The sequence below is a fragment of the Acinonyx jubatus genome, chromosome B1 (assembly GCF_027475565.1).
Source record: "Acinonyx jubatus isolate Ajub_Pintada_27869175 chromosome B1, VMU_Ajub_asm_v1.0, whole genome shotgun sequence".
Classification (NCBI taxonomy): Eukaryota; Metazoa; Chordata; class Mammalia; order Carnivora; family Felidae; genus Acinonyx; species Acinonyx jubatus.
Genome location: NC_069382.1, coordinates 112319418 through 112341525, shown reverse-complemented (window position 1 = coordinate 112341525; position 22108 = coordinate 112319418). Strand labels below are relative to the sequence as shown.

At 39.9% G+C, this 22108-nt stretch overlaps 1 protein-coding gene across 1 annotated transcript in view; it reads left to right on the top strand.

The window, feature by feature from the left end:
• LOC128314277 (uncharacterized) overlaps positions 1 to 22108 on the top strand; it is a 43729-nt gene that overhangs the window by 4998 nt on the left and 16623 nt on the right. Inside the window, exon 4 of the mRNA XM_053216168.1 lies at positions 19892 to 20028. Within this exon, the coding sequence (XP_053072143.1) occupies positions 19892 to 20028 (137 nt within the window). The remainder of the gene's footprint in view (positions 1 to 19891; positions 20029 to 22108) is intronic.

Below are 22108 nucleotides of genomic sequence, written 5' to 3'. Positions count from 1 at the left end.
AATTAACAATTATTGGAGTAATTCAGAAGGTAGGCTGAGCCAATGCAAATAGTTTAGGCTACAAAATTGTCATCTGGCTCAACTGAACACTTTTCTCTGGCAGAAATAAAGCTAATTTGCCTGATCTGAATTTGACTTTTAAAGGTCCTCTGATCCCCTCTGCCAATTACAGATCTCAAGCCCACTTCCCTTAGGTTAACTTGGCAGAAAGCAAGGGACAGAGATAAATTACTATGCTATGAAGTTAGACAGTGATTTTTGACTGCCAGTTCAGATAACTGCACACAATCCCAAATATATTTTGAAGCTTGAATTATCCAGATATTTGACCTTTGCTGTTCAAATTCTCTGAATAATTTTTAGATTATTTTCCTTTGTATTGCAGGAACAGCAAATCTCCAGTGGCTGAGGCAAACAGACCTCGTACAATCTCTCTTGCACTCCTTCAGTAGCCTCCAGCTGGTTTCCGGCTCCCCTCTTGCTGTGTTCCATGCATGCCCTACAACAGTCCATGCATCAGAGAGCAGTCAAAGTCATCCTTGAACAGTCCCTAGTGTGTGGAGGAAGCTCCCAAGTTGCCGTCAACGCACTCCTGACTTCCTCTCCTACTCCTTGTTCACTGCTCTCCAGTACCCGGCTCTCTGTGCAGTTCCTCCAGTGTGTAAAGTGCACGTGCATGCACGTGCACTGTCTTTTATTTGCTGTTGACTCTGCCCAGAGACTCTTGGCCAGGTAGATATTTGCAGGACTCATTCTTCATGTTTCTGCTCAGATGACTACTCCTCACCTCCACTTCACCCCAATTCTGGGCACTATCTATTCTTTTACAGGCTTCATCTTTCTTCATCTATCACTTCCTGAAATATTTTTTAATATTTATTTTTTACCTTCTTGTCCCACCGGAATGTAAGTTCCATGAGAGTATTTGTTTTCTGATATTCCCACTGCCTACAACAGCTCTTGGTACACAGAAAATATACTAGAAACGTGCTGCATGCTAAGTTAATACAGCTTTTGAACCCTCAGTTTCTTATCTGTAATGCTTCCTTTATGGAAGATTATATATATTTGATCTAAAATTACCTGGTATATAGTATAAACGCTGAGTAAGTGGTAGCTATAGTTGTGTAGATTAGCACTGCCAACAGAAATATAGTGCAAGTCCCATATATAATTTTAAAAAGCTGGAAAGAAAAAGATTAAGTTAAATTAAAATTTGCTTAATTTTATTTATCTTATAAAAAATTTCTGTTCTTCCTTTTTTTTTTTTAATGTTTGTTTCTGAGAGAAAGAGAGACAGAGAGACAGAGTGCAAGCAGGGGAGGGGCAGAGAGAGAGAGAGACACACACAGAATGTGAAGCAGGCTCCAGGCTCTGAGCTGTCAGCAGAAACCGATGTGGGGCTCGAACCCACAAACCACGGGATCATGACCTGAGCTGAAGTTGGATGTTAACCGACTGAGCCACCCAGGCACGCCCCCCCCCCCCAAAAAAATTTTTTTTTTCATTTTAGAGAGAGAGAGAATGTATGTGCATGGTGTGTACACTTAAGGAGGGGAGGGGCAGGGGGGAGAGAAACAGAGACAGAGAGAGACAGAGAGGAAGAATCTTAAACAGGCCCCACACTTAGCGTGGAGCCTGACGTGAGCCAATCCCGTGACCCTGGAATCATGACTGAGCCAACCAGGTGTCCCAAATTAATTTTAATAATGTATTTTATTTAACTCAAATATCCAAAATACTGCCATTAAAAAAAAATTTTTTTTTAATGTTTATTTATTCTTGAGGGAGAGAGAGAGCACACTAGCATGAGGAGTGGAGAGAGAGGGAGACACAGAATCCGAAGCAGGCCCCAGGCTCCCGGCTGTCAGCACAGAGCCCCACACGGGGCTGGAACTCATGAACTGTGAGATCATGACCTGAGCCGAAGGCAGACACTCAACCCACTGAGCCACACAGACGCCCCTAAAATATTCCCACTTTAACACATAATCATTTTAAACACTTACTGATGAAAGATTTTACGTTCTCTATTTCATATTAACTTTTTGAAATTTGGTGTATTGTTTGCCCACAGCACTCTCAGTTCAGACCAACCACATTTTGAGGGCTCAGCAGCACACATGGCTAGAGGCTACTGTATCAGGCAGTTTTGCTGTATTTGGTCAACTCTTTAATGACAAGTGTGTGTCTGATTCATCTTGGTAGCTCCCTTGCTACAGTAATACCTCGCACACGCACACTTCCCTTAAAACAGTAGATGATGAAAGATGTGTCAAAGAATATTACATATCAAGTAATATTATTACAATGTATTGTTACATACTATTTTTCATGGCAAATACAGATTTTCAACTTTATTGGAGAGTGAAATAAGTCTGAACTACTTTGAGTTTATAATCCTCACTTTAAATGCATTATAATAGTGCTTTGCACGTAATAGGGGCTCAGTAAATAGTTGTGGTTCAAGTATGTTGTTGAATTATTTCTTTGAGTATGTTTTCACATTCTAAATAGTGGATTCACCAGTGCGCTTTAGAAAATATGTAGGTTGAAGATTTCCTGTAGCGTTTCTTCTTGAATGACTTTCCCCTCCCTGGCCAAACTGCTAAACTCGAAGTTCCCTACAGGTCATCTAGGATCAGAGGTTTCTCAGGAAATAGGTAGTATGGAGAGCTCTGGCTCCCACCCCAGATTTCATTTTCACCTATACTTCTAAACTACTTTTTGGTCACACATGGGCCAGGTAGTAAATCTCTGTCTTCTGCCTGGAGTTTTCAACCAAAATACTTTAATAAGGCATTAGTCTTAGGCTTAGGCAGACGCTTTATAGTTGCAAAATTGTTTCACCCATTTCAGACATTTAAACCTTGATGCAATAAAGAAAGTAAAATGAAATTATTTTGCCAGCAAGAAGATCACTAAAAATATATTCAAGATACTGTCATTGAGATGTTCATAGAGACGAAAGGTCTGGTTGTTTGAACTAGGGGATTTGTTAAATACATTCTAAAAAGCCATACGGTGGAGGCTATGCGGATATGAAAATGGTGCCATATTTTTATTCGCTTGAAGAAAAGATATTAGTATTATGTTAAGTGGAAAAAGCAGATTGTGAAAGAACAAGTACAATCCTGCCTCATTAAAAAAGAAAAAATCCCCTTCACATTAGCATTTATTAGCACATAAGCTCTATGAGGGCAAGGGCACTGCCTTGTTTACTACAGTATACCCAGTACCTAGAACTTCTCCTGCTACAAACTGGGCACTTGGTCAATATCTATTCAATATCTCTAGGAGGATAGACACTAATATACTGACAGTAGTTTTCTCTGAATAGTGGAGACTTGGGTGGTGTTTAGTTTCATCTTTGTGCTTTTAAAAACATTTATATGCAATGAATCAAGATGAAGAAGATTTTAAAGAGTTAAAATGTAATGTGATAAAAAAGATTTAGGGGCTCCTGGGTGGCTCAGTCGGTTGAGCCTCCGACTTTGGCTCAGGTCATGATCTCACGGTCTGTGAGTTCGAGCCCCACGTCAGGCTCTGTGCTGACAGCTCAGAGCCTGGAGCCCGCTTTGCATCCTGTGTCTCCCTCTCTCTCTGCCCCTCCCCCACTCATTCTCTCTCTCTCTCTCTCTCTCTCTCTCTCTCTCTCTCTCTCTCTCAAAAATAAATTTTAAAAAAACATTAAAAAAAGATTTAAAAAATAAAAGAGCTGATGCTAGGGAATTTCGACAATAAGAACAGCCATAATCTAAAGAAATAAATCACCAAGGAAAAGAAGAGGATGAAGACATCAGTGGCAGTGTTGGAGCCACTGCATCAGAGCAGACACGATTTCAGGACAAACTGAAATTGTGAGCATGCAGAAGTTAATACAGACGGGCTCTGACCATTTATAGCAATTTTTTAAAAAGGCTTTTTTTACTTTTAAGGCAAAATTTAAATAGTGAAATGCGAAGTTTCTAAGTGTACAATTAATTCAAGGATTTTAAAACCATTTCACTACATGTGTTAACAGAACGAGTATCCCTTCCATGCACTAAAATAGCACTGTACTGAATGCAGTTTGCAAGTACTTTGTAGAAACATCTTTATTACAACTTTTGGTAAATACATACACCTGTGAAACAATCACTCCAATAAAATTACAGAACACTTCAGCTACTCTGGACATTCCCCTAGAGAATGAACTTATTTTGTTATTTGGGGTTTTAAAATATTTATTTTTAAAGTTTATTTATTTTGAGAGAGAGAGTGAGCATACATGCGGAAGGGGCAGAAAGAGAGGGAGAGAGAGAGAATCCCAAGCAGGATCCGCACTGTCAACACAGAGTTTGATGGGTGTTCCCAACTCACTAACTGTGAGATAATGACCTGAGTTGAAATCAGGTCAGTCAACCGACTGAACCACCCAGATGTCCTGAGAATGAACTTACTTGGAAGTAAATTTTAAGCTACATTTTTGGTGAAATGTCATGTGTTGTTAGATTGTTCTTTTCCTACTGGCTGCTTTGGATTAAAATACACCTTTCCAGAAAATATGCCAATAATGTACTTTATATAGGAAGGGCAGAAATGGAACTCATAGTATCAGGTTAGCTATTAAAATGCTGAATTGGAACACCAGCCAGGTAAGTTCAGTGAAATACTGCAAGTTGTTTTTCAGTGTAATAGATGAAATGATGTCTGTGGTCCCAACAAACCTCAGAAGAGGTCTTGGTTGCTCCAGACAGGGATTTTTGGGGGGAGGAGCTTTAGGGGGTAAACTGAGAAGGAAGTGATGGGGTGATTTCCAGAGACAGCTGCATCCCAGAGACTTGGGAACGTGAGGATCTTTGGTGGCCGTAGAAACACAGGAGAGCAATATAGTGGATTTGTTCATGCCCCCAGTGCGTGCCTCGTGAGCTCAGCATTCCTCTGAGCTCTGTCTGATCTAGTCCACTGCATACACACACACTTGAACACAGCAAACAGGAGGGTCTTCTGGCTGCAACACAAAATTGTGCTTAATGTGAAGAAGAAGAAGAAAAAAGTATTTCCTGGATTTCTCTTATGGGGAAGTGTTAACAAATACAGACGGGATGTAGTCTGATGTTTTTTCCCCTTATTGTGAAATAGTTGACGTTCTTGTCTTTTCTCTGTCTCTCTGTCTCTCTGTCTCTAACATGAAGATAAACCTGAACTTCCAGGAAGGGGAAAATTTAATCAACTTGAATATGGGTTTCCAGAACAATCTGATCAGTAAGCAGGTCAGAACTGTCCAAAAGAGGACTGTGGAATGGATTGCAGGATGGTTCAGATCAGATGATTTCTTAGCCAAGTGTCAGAACTTCTTGGATTGCTATCCTGATAGTCCAGAAAGACATTGCATGCTGTGAGGGAAACAAAAACAGTAATGTGAAAACAACACTCCGAATTTACTCCGAGTATGGACCACAAAACACTCCCAAGCAGCTGTGTTGCTCCCTGAGACCTTTCATCTGTCCCCCTTTCTTCATGGACCCTGCAGCATGTGGGGTGTGAAATCACCTGATAAACTGTTTCCACTGGTGAGCTATGAGAATTTCATAGTTAGACCCCTTAATTTCCTGAAGGGAATTAAGAACTGATAGGAAAGATGATTTGGTGCCCAAGGTGGTGAATTGGTCACTAGAAAGACTCACCTAGGTAAGAAACACCTTTGCATGGTGGCTATGTAGGTAAGAAATAATAAGTAAGCTGAAAAGTAAGATAATAAAAAAGATTCATTTCCATGAGAAGGCCAGGTGGACAGAGAGCAGTAATCAAAGTTAAATTATAATCTGAGAAAAAGGAGCAGGAGAGGAGGTTTGCTTAATGACTAAATATTTCCTTTTGTCTCTCCCCTTCGCTTGTAAACCAAGGTGGTATTTATTTGTTTGCTTGTTTTCCAGGCAAGAACCAATGCTTTATAATTAATTATATTCATAAGTCTAACAATAGTAACAGCAAAAATGATTTTCAAATGATAATCATTGTCATTGTATCTGGTTTTTTTTTATTACTAAAAGAAAAAAATGTTGAAAATCAAATGGACATTGTACATTAGGTACTGTGAGTATTCCACTTTCTATGGTTGATTAAAAAAACCTATTCTGTTTCACGTAATGCTTCAAGTAAATTATATTTTCTGCCTCTCACATTCGAATACAAGACTGTTATCTTAGGGTTCCCAGCACTATGGAAGAAATATTTCATGGAAATAACTCTATTTTAGTTGTACTGTCTCTTTTCTGTTCCCTTTTTACTGAAGGGGGAAAAAAGGAGAAGAAAAAGAAATAAAACAACAATAATTATATTTCTAGCCTAAGACTATGATCCTTTGAATAAAACTGCCCTCACTTTTGGTTATGCAGGAAGGGTAAGTGATACCCTATTTTCTCATAGTTTCTTCTGGTCTTGGTAAAGATGAAAGAGGAATTTACAATCAAATAAAAATGATACTGCAGACATTACAACTAATTTATACAGTTAAAAACTCAGGATTGTATTCAGATCAACATGACACAGAATTTAATTTAAAAGGAAAGAGGGGGCAACTTCTCTTTTCTTTTTATTTTGGTAACTCAATTCACATTGTACATGAGTCAATAATTATGTTCTCACTGAGAACACTAATGAATATGACTTTGTGTTCATTATGTTGATAACTGAATTTAAATGGAACCAACTCCATCATCAGGTTGGAGATAATTCAGAAGTACTGCTTTCTTCGCTTTTTCTTCTACTATCTCCTTTTTTCTATCTTCCAGATCATTGGTGCCTCATCAGAGGAAAAGAGAGAAGGAAAAACTTACTGACTTATGTATTACAAGTCACTACAGAAACTACATATGCAAAATTTTCATGATCTACACATATTATAGTTTATAAGCCAATATTTTGTTCAGGTAAAAAGTAAAGCATAAATTAAACCAATCATTAAATATCTTAGGCGAAAGAGAAAAGAAGCTGTTGTGTTGGGTATTTTGGGGGGGGGAGTTATGGTGGTTTTTTTTGTTTGTTTTTTTGTTTTGCCTGAATTAATCAGTTAATCAATTGAACAGAACTAACATTCAATTATATGTTATTTTGTCAGGGAAAAAAATCAGATATTTCTTTAGGTTCCAAACAATGCAAATATTACCACACAAAGAAGGTAGAAGATATAAATACAATCCTCTTCTCTCATTCTTTCTTGAACACACTCCAGACATGATTTTAGTCTCAGCTCTCCACCAAAATTGCTAAATCTGACGGTCAATTTTCAGTCTCTTTGTTGGACCCATGGTCAGTATTTGTCACAGTTCATCACTCTTCAAACGCTTTCTTCACTTGCTTCCAGGATGTCATCAGCTTCTGGTTCTTTCCTGGTCTCCTGGGCCACCCCTCAGTCACTTTTGCTTGTTCCCCATCTTGTCCCTGACTTGTAGTTGGTGGAGAGAGGGGCTTTGACTCAGACTCTCAGCCCCTCTCTTCTGTCTATTCATTGAGGACCTCATCCAGTCTCATGCCCTTACATACAATGTAGATGCTAACAACGCCCAGAATTAAATCTCTCCCGTAGACTGAGCCCCTGACTCACAGACTTGCATATCCAACTGCTTACAGACCTCTCCATTTGGATGGCTGCTAGTTATAACATATTCAACATCTAGCTTCTGATCTTCTCCCAAGTCTACTCCTCCGTAGTGTCCTCTATCTCAGGAAATGGCAGGTCTACTCTTATGCCACTCAGGCTAAAAGCCTCAGAGCCATCATTAACCCTTCTCTTTTCTCTGACTCCCTGCATCTAATCTAGCTACAAATCCTTTACCTGTAAAATATAACCAGAGCCAACTACTCACCAACCCAGTTCAAGCTGCTATCATCTTTCATCTGGATTTTAACAATAGCTTCCTAAATGAGCCCCTTGTTTCTGCCTTTGTCACACTTGCCTACTATCTGCAAAGCTGCCAAAGTGATCCCCTTAAACCTCAGTCAGTTCAGATCTTTCTTCTGCTCAGCGTGCTCTAGTAGCTTACCATTCGTAAGAGCCTACACGACCCTATATGATCTGCACCCACCTTGGACTTTATGGTCTCACTCCTCCTGTTCTTCCCCTTGCTTGCTCTGGACCAGCCTTGCCACTTTCCTTGCTGTTTCTGCCCCAGGATCTTTACACAAGCTATTTCCTCTCTAATATTCTTCCTCTAGATCTTTGCATGGCTTACTCTCTCACCTTCTCTGGGTCTTTCCAAATATCCCTTGTCAGTAAGGTCTTCTCTGATCACCCTACTTAAAATGATAACCTCCCCCTTCCCCTCCCCACCACAGACACTGGTAGTCCCTGTCCTCCTTTCCTGTGTTATTTGTAGCACTTATTGCCAGCTGACATCCTGTACCTATTATTTATTTATTTATTGGCTATCTTCTCCACTAGAATGTAGTTTCCTGAAGGGAAAGGATTTTTGTGTTTCTTTCACTGCTATATCTCAAGGCACCTATAACAATTTCTTATATGTAGAAAAAGTCCAATAAATATTTCTTGAATGAAAGAATATCTTAAAAAATATCTACGCACAGCTTGGTAGCACATGGTACCTGTATACTTTATCTATTATAATAGTTGTGAGCTATGGATGGGTGAATTGTTTGGTCTTTGTAAAAAAAAAAAACAACCCATATTTTATCATTTATTTATTTATTTAATTTTATTTTTAAAATTATTTTTATTTATTTGTTTTTAAAGTTTATTTATTTTGAGAGAGAGAAAGAAACAAATTTAGCAGGGAAGAGCAGAAACAGAAGGGGTGAGAGAGACTCACAAGCAGACTCCGTGCTATCAGCACAAAGCCAGATGCAGGGCTTGAACTCACCAACCGTGAAATCATGACCTGAGCCAACACCAGGAGTCAGACACTTAACTGAGCCACTCAGGCACCCCAATAAACCATATTTTAAATGAAGCTATTTAAAATAGCTTCAGGGAAGCTATTACTTGGAAGAATTTGATGATTCTTTTATAAGGTAAAATTCCTTTTTTAAAATGACCATTTATTCATTTGTCTCTGTGGTCAATTTCATTCTAATGGCTTACTTGCCTAGAGAAGAATCCTTTTTTTTCTTAAAGCTGTTCTTTGGTTTTTTTTAATGTTTATTTATTTTTGAGAGAGAGAGAAAGCACACTCACGCACACAGGTGCATGGAAGTGGGGGAGGGGCAGAGAGAGAGAGGGAAAGAGAGAATCCCAAGCAGGTTGCAGTCAATGCAGAACCCGTCGTGGGGCTCCATCTCACAAATTGTGAGATCGTGACCTGAGCTGAGATCAAGAGTGGGACGCTTAACTGCCTGAGCCACCCAACTCTGTTGGGCAAGCAGATATGATGAGGCTATTTCGAACTGACAGGAAGGAAGGTAAATTTAAATTTTAAAATATTTAAAAAGGTCTGTTTTTCAGTGGTCTGGCTTGGGCTAGACTTTATTGTTCCTGTGCTGCTCCTGTCCAAACATTTCCCGGGGTGCTGGAGCCCTTGGTTGGTTATATGGAGGAAGATTTTTGAGTGATTGATAGGCTCAGAATAATTTCCCTTGACTCAAATAATGAGAAAGCTATTTCCTTTTCTATTCTCTTTCAATCTCAGTTTAGTATCTAGCAGCATCTGTGGGACCCCACCCATATCTCTTTACCTTTATCAAGTCAAGGCACTCCTGCCAGACTTGTAGTTGTAGCATTAGTATATTCTTTGGGTGAGGTCTTCTCTTTCCTCTGGGGTCTTCTTTGATGCCCACAAAGTAGCCCAGGATTGCTGGGGAGTTAGGGTCCCCAGGATCAGCCTTCAACAATGGTTGGTGTATAAATACCCCAGCTCCCTCATGCTTTGTGTGTGCTGATTCTGAGGTGTGTTCTGTGCGGGCTCCCAGAGTTTCCCCAGAGGGATTAACTTTCAGTTGCCCAGAGTGATTGCTGGCTTGATAACACAGCAAGTATTGGCTTCCTTCCCTTTTCTATCTCATTTCCCAACTCCCTTATTTGTATTCTAATGTTTCCTTCACCTTTTGAAGTGAACTACTTGCAACTGAGTTCTTTTTACAGGGTTTGCTTCTGGAGAAATCCAAACTAAAACAGTACTGGCAAGGCTTTAGCTACTCCTAGTGTCTATAGAGTTTCCTTTTGACCAGAGGGCTAGTTCAGGCCTCAGGCTAGAAACCTTGGGTTATTGAAAGCATCTTGCTAGACTTACTGGCAGTGGTTCTGTTTTCATTATACTTATTTTTCAGTTACCTTCCATTTACTGTGATAATGACTTTCCATTTACTATTATGATATAAATGGATCCATTTTTTAAAAAATGTTTATTTATTTTTGAGAGAGAGAGAGCGAGTGAGTGCATGCACGTTAGGGAGGGGCAGAGAGGAAGAGGGAGACAGAGAATCCGAAACAGGCTTCACGCTGTCAGCGCAGAGTCCAATGTGTGGGGCTTGAACTCAGGAGCCATGAGATCATGACCTGAGCCAAAGTCGACCGCTTAACCCACTGAGCCACCCAGGGGCCCCTAAATGGATCCATTTAAATTTAAAAGGGGAATTGGTTTAAATACAATGTTTATTAAATAATAGGATAGTCGCAAAGGGATTTGACAAAAGTTATGGACATAAATAGCTGAGGTTTGGGGGACATGTTGCTATGGGTTCCTGAGCTAGCTTTGTGGGATTTTTGGGGGAACCAGAGAGTTTCCCACTATGCTTTCTGTGCACCTTCACAAAACAGCAAGCAGTAATAAATACCAGTAATGTTATTTTATGCTATATTCCCTATAAAGTTGGTATCTCCCATTATGACTGTAAATGCTTGAACATATTAAATAAATTTGTTTCATTGATATAATTTTTAAACTTTTTTAAAGTTTATTTGTTTATTTTGAGAGAGAGGAGAGCATGTGCACGAGTGGGAGAGGGGCAGAGAGAGAAGAGAGAGAGAATCCCAACCAGGCTGTATGTTGTCAGTGAGGAGCCTGATGCTGGGCTCAAACTCAAGAACTGTGAGATCATAACCTTAGCCGAAACCAAGACTTGGATGCTTAACCAATTGAGCACCCAAGACACCTCTCATTTATATAATTTTTAAATGTTTCCTTTTCAAATATTGTACCTTCTTCTTCCTCCCTTGACCACTCATCTCTTTTCTAGGAACAGAAGGAAGTAACAATCACCCATAATCTCAACACCCAGAAATAAGTACTGTTGGCATTGTGTTATATTTCCTTCCTGTCCTTTTCTAATGATGTATATAAATGATGTGCTGAACCCATTCCAGTTAAATTCCCTGATGACCACTAAGAACAAAGCTTGTTTTCACTTGAGTCAAATTACTTGTTCCCTCCACAGCATTTAACACTGCTGATCCTTCTTGAACATCTGTCCTGCCTTACTGACTGTGACACCACTCTCCTTTCTCCCCTTCTAGGTCTCCTCCTTCTCCATTTCTTTATAAAGGCTCCCATGCCTACTTGTTTCTTTTTCTTTTTAAAAAATGTTTTAATGATTATTTATTTTGAGACAGAGAGAGAGGGGGAGAGGCAGACAGAGGGGGAAATAGAGGATCCATAATGGGCTTTGCACTGACCGCAGAGAGCCTGATACGGGGCTTGAACTCATGAGCTGTGAGATTATGACCTGAGACAACATTGGACATTTAATGGACTGAGCCATCCAGGTGCCCCGACTGCTTGTTTCTTAAATACAGGCCTTCCTCTGGTTGTTCCTGACAATCTCACCATCACACGAAATTTACTCCAAATCCCTCACCTCAACCCCAGATCCAGGACATCCTGGACATTCCTGGCTGTCCCATGGCCACATCAACTCATCATGTCCAAAATTATACTCCTACTTTCCTCCCACAAACCCACGTTTCTTCTGTATTTCCAAACTCATCAATTTAAGCCCAAATCAAGGTGTTATCCTTGACTCCTCCCTCTTAGTCACCCTTGGATTGATGAGAACCTAAGTGCCCTCCTCTCCACCCCGTGTTGCTGCCCGCCCTGTCCCTGGCTCTTACCCTCTCTGAAAGAACTGCCCCAGTCTCTTGGGGAGTCTCCCAGCCCTTAGCTACCCCATCTACTACCTTATACCCAAAGTGATTTTTTGGTACAGAAACTGATCATGACAGTTTTTTGCTTAAAACACTTAAGTGAAAAGCCCAGGTCTATGATAAAACACTTGTTACCTCTACAGAATGAGGGTAGAGCATGTATTTTTTATTCTATGCACTTTTTTTACTACTTGGTTTTTCTTTAACAATGAACATATTTTTTCCCCAATTAGCACAAATAAAGATAAAGATTTTCAAGAGAAAAACATGTTCAAGGAACACCTCCTGTTGCTTACAGCAGGGGACTAAAAAGTCGTTGAGCTCCCTGTTTGACTCTCCCTAAGGCTTTCGTTTCCCACACCATAGTCGTATGCTCTATGACCCAGGTTTATACAGTAGGCTCCAGGCATTCTGAATTACGTGCAGCTTTCCAGGCGTTTGGTCATGTGGTTTCCTCCACCAGCAACGCCTTTCTAGTCTTCACCACTTGCCCTGTGCCTGAATGTCCTTCAGGACTCAGGTTGTGTCACCTCTTCCGTGAAGGACTCCAGGCCACTCCCCCAGAAGGCTACAGAGGTAGCAGAGAGTTGGTTCCTCCCTGGAGTTGATATTCCAGCAGTGGGAAGCAAACATGCAGATACAGAAAAACAGCTTGGTGAGGTGTGTGCAACAGTGGGCAGGCCTGCCAGCACATGGTGCACTTAAAGGGTACGTGAAACTCTGTTTGCAAAGTGTATTTGCAAATACAAAGTTGTAATCATATTATTATGTCTACACCTAGCGCTGTAGCACTTACAGATAAATGGGAACCACACTTGGTCAGGTTGCTAATGGGAAGTTGAAGGCTTCCTGCTGAACAAACAATGTTACTTTTCGCTATTGAGGATTTGGGCCACACGGTACTTTGATCTAAAAATTTTAGTAGATAAAGAATGAATATTTATTGTTTTTACGAGCATTGTTTTGTATAAAACAAATTTGGGGGAGTGGAAAGGAATAAATATTTGGGACAGCAAACATTTAAATGCCAGCAGTTAATTTACTTTCTTACCTTGATTTACAATGGTAACATTTGGGTGGAGAGCTGAAAAGAAGGAACACTCTTCTGTTCTTGTTTTATTTAGAATTTCCAAAGTCTAAAGAATGTTTTTATTGCAAGTACATAAAATAATGAAAAAACAAACCCCGAGGATTTAGATGCCATTAGAGAAGCTTAACCTTAGGGTGTTAAATGAGCAAAGGATACTCGAGCAGGTTTCTTTTGGATCTTTTCCTTTTTTTTCTCTTTTTAAATACCTTCTAACTTCAAATTTGTTTTTCTAAGGAAAAGGGGGGAAAAGGAGTGTTAAAAGGGGGGGGGGGAACAGTTAAAAGAAACTAGAACTCCAGGCGAGTAGACCCAGGACCCCACAAAGTGAGTGAGCAGACCCGACTGATGGTGGGTGGATTGAGGTGAAGGACACAGTAGGTGTCTCATAGGCTAGAGGATTTTATTTGGATGACCCGGATAGCTCATCTAATACAGCATGGACGTCTCTGTCCTTTGCCTGCACGGATCCAGCCTGCATGACTAAACAGCCACCAGCTCCAGAGTCTTAGAAACCTAAAATCCTAAAATCACATTTAGAGCTGGTGTGCTGTTTAACAAGGGTCATCTAGAGGGAAAGCAACTGATAGGCTCAGGAGGTACTGATGCTGGCTCTTAATGTTTCAAACATACCATTTGCCTTGATCAGATGTTATTTTCGGGAAAGAAAATAGTCTTGTCTCTGGGACTCTGCGACACTAAAAATTGTTCTGAGCTTTAAAACTACTCCAAAGTTTCATAATCTCCACAAGCGTTCAAAGGGCAGAAAAACCCCACAGCTTGTGTTTTTCCGGGCCTATTATTTTATTTCAAATTTGATTTTCTTTCTCTTTATTTGTTTTACATCATGATCACAAGCAAAATGGTGTAGCTATGGCAATGCTTATAGAATTTGTGTGTCCTGCTCGGGGCCTAGTGCTGTGGGCGGTGTGGGTGTTGGTGTCGCACACTCGAGAGCAAGGAGGAAGGTGACATCAAAGAGCTTGAAGACTGAGCACATTTACTTTTCTGATTCAAATTACTTTGTTTGGAAAAGAGTAAACACAATTACCTTAACAACTGAGCTGGGAGGCTTTGAGGGTTTAACACAACCTTGTTTTCCTAGGGAGAGGGTGGGGACTGCTGAGGATGGGGGAGAGGGGCCTCAAGAACCAGGTGGTTTTATTTGTTTTCACTTTCTTCTCCGAAATGCGTTTGAGTAGTAACAGGGCATTTGATTTTCTTATAAAATTGACTTTGCTTATTTTCCTTATTTAGAATGGAATTAACGTTCATTATAAAATAATTAGGCCAATGGAGAAAGCCCACAAAATTCTGTCACCGAGCCTCTTCCTACATTTGTACCCTCAGCCAACAGTTCCCCTGCACATATCCATGTTGCAACACCAGCCCCGCCCCCCCCCCATGATGGCATGTTATTCATTGTTTCATTGTTTCCTTTTTTTCCATAGGGGATCACAGAGGGCTTTCACCCCCAGCTCCTGTAGAGCATCTGTGGCCTAGTATTCCACTACATGGGTGTTACCTAGTTTATTTAACCTGTCTTCCGCTGGTAATTTCTAAGATTTGCTACCAAAATATTGGTATTTTGCTACCAATACCAACACGGCCATTAATATTCTTGTAGTTGTGGGATCGTGCAAATGGGACAGTGTACCTGGAGGGTGAATAGCTAGAACTGGAATTGCTGGGTCAGGAGGTATGAGCACTGGTGGTTTTGTTTGGAATTGTGTTGCTTGCCTCCAGAAACAATCATACCAATTTATACTCATGCCAGCCATGGATGAGAATACCTGTTTCCTCACATCTTTGGGAACACAGTGTGATGTCAAACTTCTGGGTCTTTGCCAGTTTGGAAGGCAAAATTGTGCCTTAGTGTGTAGTTTAATGTGTACTTATCTTGTTAGTAAGGGTGAACGTCTTTGCTTAAGTTTAAAGAGCTGTTTGTATTTCTTATTTTGTAAACTGTATTTTTCCTATCCTTTGTCCACTTTTCTATTGGGTTTTATTCTTTTTCTTATTGATTTCTTATAGATCTTTATGTATTAAAATGCTAGTCTTTTTTTCTGAGATATGAATCACAAACATATTTACCAGTTCACTGTTTGTATTTTATTTTATTTAGTCTCCTCACTCCTCACCCTGTGCAGAAAGTTTTTATTTTTATGTAGTCAAATATCCAGGTCTTTATCTTTTTGACTGAAAGGTTTTATTTTATACAAGAGGCTTTTCTCAAAATAGGTTATTTTTAAAAATCCTTCTAGGTTTTCCTCTATTTGCATATGAATTCATATTTGATACATCTGGGAACTTATTTTTGGTGGGGCGTACAAAGTAGAAGACCAGCCTTACTGATATTTTCCACATGGCCACCCGTTTGCCTCAATACCATTTATTGAACAATATCTTTTCATTAATGTTCTAAAAAATTAGTGCTGTATATTAAATTACCTCGAGAATTTGTCTTTTATGAACATTCTGTTTTATTCCATTGATTAGTATGAAGAGTCATGCACTAGTACCACTTTGTTTTATTTATTTATTTCTTTTTTTGATATGAAATTTATTGTCAAATTGGTTTCCATACAACACCCAGTGCTCATCCCAAAAGGTGCCCTCCTCAATACCCATCCCCCACCCTCCCCTCCCTCCCCTCCCCCATCAGTACCACTTTGTTTACAAACTATAGCTTTATGATGTATTTTAAAATACGCCTCGCCAACCAACGGAATGGGAAAAGATATTTGCAAATGACATATCGGACAAAGGGATAGTATCCAAAATCTATAAAGAGCTCACCAAACTCCACACCAGAAAAACAAATAACCCAGTGAAGAAATGGGCAGAAAACATGATTAGACACTTCTCTAAAGAAGACATCCGATGACCAACAGGCACATGAAAAGATGCTCAACGTTGCTCCTTATCAGGGAAATACAAATCAAAGCCACACTCAGATATCACCTCACGCCAGTCAGAGTGGCCAAAATGAACAAATCAGGAGACTGTAGATGCTGGAGAGGATGTGGAGAAAAGGAACCCTCTTGCACTGTTGGTGGGAATGCAAACTGGTGCAGCTGCTCTGGAAAACAATGTGGAGGTTCCTCAAAAAGTTAAAAATAGGTCTACCCTATGACCCAGCAATAGCACTGCTAGGAATTTACCCAAGGGATACAGGAGTACTGATGCATAGGGGCACTTGTACCCCAATGTTTATAGCAACACTCTCAACAATAGCCAAATTATGGAAAGAGCCTAAATGTCCATCAACTGATGAATGGATAAAGAAATTGTGGTTTATATACACAATGGAGTACTACATGGCAATGAGAAAGAACGAAATATGGCCCTTTGTAGCAACGTGGATGGAACTGGAGAGTGTGATGCTAAGTGAAATAAGCCATACAGAGAAAGACAGATACCATATGTTTTCACTCTTATGTGGATCCTGAGAAACTTAACAGAAACCCATGGAGGAGGGGAAGGAAAAAAAAAAAAAGAGGTTAGAGTGGGAGAGAGCCAAAGCATAAGAGACTCTTAAAAACTGAGAACAAACTGAGGGTTGATGGGGGGTGGGAGAGAGGGGAGGGTGGGGGATGGGTATTGAGGAGGGCACCTTTTGGGATGAGCACTGGGTGTTGTATGGAAACCAATTTGACAATAAATTTCATATATTGAAAAAAAAAGAAAAACATATATTTTTTAAGGAAAAAATAAAATAAAATCCGCCTCGCTCTGGCATGCTCTCCTATGTATGACCTTTCCCCCCAGATTTTCGTGGCTATTCTTGCTTGCTTACAGACGTTGAAACCAGCTTATCCACTTGTCCCACAAAAATTATTAATTTTTTTGTTGGAAACACGTCAAGTTTACAGATTGACATAGGGAGAACTGAATTTTAGGATGTTAAGTCTTTGACCAAGAACATGGTATTTTTTGCTATTTTCTTCAAGTCTTCCTTTGTGTCTAGTAGCAGATTCTTTTAATACTCACTCCAGTAAAGGGAATGTCTGCTAATGAAGTACTAGCAAGAGAGTAAGCTCCTCAGAGAGTTTCTCAGAAAAAGCAAGCTTTGGGCTTAACTGATGCATATTTCTGGTCTTTGAGAATCACCTTTCTCTTTATTAAATATACTTTCAATAATTTTGCATCTGTGTGACCATATTAATAACCAAATTAATAATTTGCAAAATTATCCTGCATGGTTTTTCTGTTTCGATATAAGAGGCCAGCAAGATGAGTTCCTGGTTTCTAGCATTGTGCTGTCTTCTCTTTCTCTCTTATTTTTACATTTAAATTTTACTTAGTTTTTTTTAATTAAAAAATTTTTAAATATTTATTTGATTTGGGGAGAGAGAGAGATAGAGACAGGGTGCGAGTGGGGGAGGGGCAGAGAGAGAGGGAGACACAAAATCCGAAGCAGGCTCCAGGCTCTGAGCTGTCAGTACTGAGCCCGATACAGGGCTTGAACTCACGAACTTCGAGATCATGACCTGAGCCGAAGCCGGACGCTTAACCGACTGAGCCACCCAGGCTCCCCTTAGGTTTTTTTAAACCGATTTTTTTAATTTGAAATGATTTTAGATACCCAGAAGAATTCCAAAGATAGTGTAATGTTCCTGTGTTTCCTTCTCCCAGTTTGTCCTAATGTTAATATTTTAAATAACCATTGGGCATTTGTCAAAACTGAGGAGTTAACGTTGGTATGTTACTTTTAACTAAAGTCTCACGAGTTTTCCCATTCATGGCATTGTTTCTTTTGTTCCAGAATCAAGTCAGGAGACTACACTGCACTTAGTATTGTTCTTTGATTAACCTTGCTCTTTATAGCCTCTAGGGTTAACCATGTAGGTTCTTGTCAGGGCTGGAGGAAAACCCTAATGACCACAGAATCAGATCATTTGATAACATGATACAGCCTTTCTGCCCCAAATGTGCTTTCCTGTATTTGCATGGTTTCACTAATTTAAACACAGTGTGTATGTTTGTGTGTGTACAATATAAAGACAAACTAACATTTCTTTATGTCCTTCTAATGATTTTCCTTCAAACACTGTTGACAAGGTTGTCATGTATTGTGGTAAAAGTATTGTTTGTTAAATCAACAAATGGATTCTTCTTCATACTGTCCACATTTGCCTAATCTATAAAGATAAGCAGTATGGTTTGGGTTAGTGATTAAAAACAAGGGTCTTGAAAATCTGGGTTCAAACCTAACTCAGATATTACTAGCTATGTAATCTTGGGCAAGTTACTTAATGTCTCTGAGCTTCAGTTTCATCCCCTGTAGAATGGAATGATCATAGAAACTTCTAGAGATAATGCACACAGAGCTCTTAGTGCAATAGAAATTTCTAATAAAAGATAGTTTTTACATATGGGCCATCTCTCATCCTCCCTCTTTTCAAATAGGCTTTATATACAACATATTCTTCAGGATCACAGCTTGGAATTTAGCAGTATAATTTTTTATGCTGCGAAGGAACAGGTCTGGGGAGAGGTTTCAGTAATAAGAGTTTTGGCAAGTACCAATACCACGCACTATTCCAGTCTCCCCTCTTTATATTCATTGGTATTTTATTCTGGACTCAATACGTTTTCCCAAAGTATGTTAGTGGATGACTGGGTTCAGATACACATGGAGGTTGGAGGAGTGTGGAGCAGGAAGAATCTCTTCCCTTCTCTCAGGTAGCTCTGTGTGTAGCTATGGTGTTTGAGTCTAGGTGGGGATTGCCAAGAGACTGGGTGGCCCCACTTGGGGCAGAGCTCTCAAGCCTGATTTTGGGTGAATCTCTGGCCGGTTGTTTGAGGTTGTGGTTGTGGGGGTCCTGAGGGAGTTTCCATTAAGGGTAACTTTGGGTCCTTCTGGATGCCAAAGGGAAATTTTCTAGTTTACCTGGAAGCATTCAAAAAGGGCTAGACAGCAGGAGTGGAAGGCAGGGGTGAGCTCCTTGGTCTGCTCTACAGACCATCCTGGGCTAGAGGGAGAGATTCTAGTTTAGGTTGTTTCTGGGAGATTTATTGTAATTAACATTTTTCAGTCAATGCTATTATCTCTGCAAAACTGGACACATTTTGCAATATGGAAATAAGTATTCTTGGCTTTACATATAAAGGCCTTCCATCTGAGCTCACATATTTCTTTACTTGGAGGTAATGCTAATACTTTCTTCTTTAAAAAAATTTTTTTTTCTATTGTGCTTTTAGATCCTGTGTGTGTATATTTATATCTATTTGTATGTATATTATTACATACAATAATATAGTATTATTTCAGGTTCTGAATGGAAAATTCTTTATGAGGAAGTAGGCAAAGTTGCTCTCTTTTCTAATGATGTTTCCTTGATAATGTTTGGAAACAGCTCATAGATAATGCATAGTCCGCCCTCAAGCCTATTTAGCAACAAAATAATCCCCAAACCCAGTAATAAATAATCCACATGCTTACAGCACTCTTGCAGATATACATATTGTTGTTTCAGGATCCAGGACATGAGGAGAGAGAAGGTTGATTTTTGGTATATTATGTCATTGTAGAGTAGACTGACAAATTTTTTCTTTGCTATGGTATATTTAATACAGGATACTGCTTTACATTTTTACAACTTCTTTACAAAGCTGATGTGTGGATCTTTACATCTTTGACTATGAATGTAAATTATCACTACAGTAAAGGGAAGAAGTCTAACACATACTTTTCTCACACTGCTTTCTTTTTCTTCTTCCAGGAAAACCAATTCGGCTATTAAGGGAACCTCTCAACAGAGCAGAGGAGGAGAAGGCAAGGTTTCAGAAAGAAGAGCTGTTTACCATCAAAGCAAACTGGGTTCCACACAGACATAGCGTATCATACACAAAGACAAAGGTAAATGCTCCATGGTTTTTACAAGTAATTCACTGTGCTTATATAAATGCACTAGAGCCTCTAGAATTCTTACTGATCATATTACTTGTTTTTCTATTGTTAAAAAAAAGCCAAATAATCAAATATAATTTAAAAAGTCAGTTTTCTGGATTCCCCTCCCGACTCCCCCCCACCCCCCCATCCAGTAACCTGATGCTTCTGTTGTGTCGACATCTATATATCTGAGAACAGTGATGTGTTGCTTGTGATAAGTGCCAATTTGGTGACACTATATAATGAAAATGTACTAGCCTTTCATTTATCAAAGTGTCTTTCTCTGCTCAGTTTTAAAAAAACAGAAATTTTACTTAGAGTTACGTATTTCTTGGGTTAATTCATATTTTATAAATATGTGAAATTATTAATTCATTCTATCTGTAGCATGTGTGGACCCTGAAGCTTATGGCAGTGCTGTTATCTATTGCAGGGATGCAAACACGCTCTTTGATGTGTTATTCTTGGGGACTGGAGAGGATAAAGATGGAATACTCATTGGGCCCAGTTCTCCAGATGGCCTGAAAATGTAGCAGTGGGTTATATGCATTTCCACAGAGCAGGGTCATGATTCTCTAATCTGTACCATGTTATAGATAACAGGACACTCCAGGGAGTAGCAGCTCCAGCCATTCTTGCTGTATGTCCTTCTAGGATGTGGCACCAGAACGTCACCAGTCAGCAAATAGCCCTTCCTGCACAGGCGTTTCAGTAAACTATCTCTGCATCCACTGTGTGGAACGAAGTACATGACCCAGGAAACATGCCTTTAGTGAATAACAAAAATAACAATCACATACAATGCCAGCTTTATTTCTATTATCAGACAATCCTCATAACGACCCTCTAAGATAGGTTTTTTAGTATCCCTGATTTACCGATGAGGAAACTGAGGTATAGAGGGGTTACCCATATAACTCTATTATTCTCTGGCCCCAACTTGTGTTGCTTTAATGGGTGCGGGCTGATTCTTGGCGTTGAGATTCTTTTTTTTTTTTTTTTTTTTTTTTTTTGGTTTTTCTCCCTTAGGACTTTATTCTCTAATTTATTCATTCTATTTTTTAGTCAGCAAATACGTGTTGAGAGATACTATGGACGAAGCACTGGGTTCGTCCTATACCTGTCTTGTTCATGCTGAGGATACAGTCATGAACAAGACAGGTATAGTGGTAGCCCCATAAAGCTTCCACTCTGAGGGGTGCCTGGCTGGCTCAGTTAGTAGAGTGTGTAACTCCTGATTTTGGGGTTGAGTTTTGAGCCCCATGTTGGGTGAAGAGATGACTTAAAAAAATAAAATCTTTAAAAAAAAAAAAAGCTTACACTCTGTTGAGAGGCAGGCATTCAACAGAGAATCACAATAGACTGCAATGCTGGTTGGGGAAACCCTAGATGCTGCAGGAGAGCAAAGCCAGCGCATCTAATCTGGTGTACGTGTCAGAGTCATTTCTCAGCAGTGGGGTGGGATTTAGCCAACGAAGAGAAAAGAGAAAATGGCTGTCGGCAGAGGGAACTCCAAGGGGGAGGCAGGTAGGAGGTCTGTGAGATAAAGAGAACATGCTGTTTGAGGAGCTGAAAAACTAAGGTCAAGTCTGGAGTTGGAGGGAAAATGGGAATGATCAGATGGAGAGGGGTACTGGGGTAGAGGTTGGAGGGCTTGCCGTGTCATTTTGAATTTACACTTTAAACTCAAAGAGATGCCTTTAAAGGGATAATCAGGAAAGTGATGTGATTTAATGCACACCTTCAAAAAGATCAATCTACTGCCCTGTGGAGAGGTGGAGGCAAAAGTGGGGCTGGTAAGACCAGAGGGTGGCCTTTCCAGTCATTCCCTAACCATCCCCTAACCAACCCCCCCAACCATCAGGATACTTCTTTTGTAACCCACAGGGATGCTGACAAATCCTCTCCTTGGTCAGCAAATACTCAGCAGGGTAAGATACGTTCCAGGTGCCTACATTCCACCAAAGGCCAGTGAAGACAAATACGCTTGATTTATGCAGCTGGGTGAGAGTGACCTACGTAAGCTTCCAGCAGCTTGTGTGCTCAC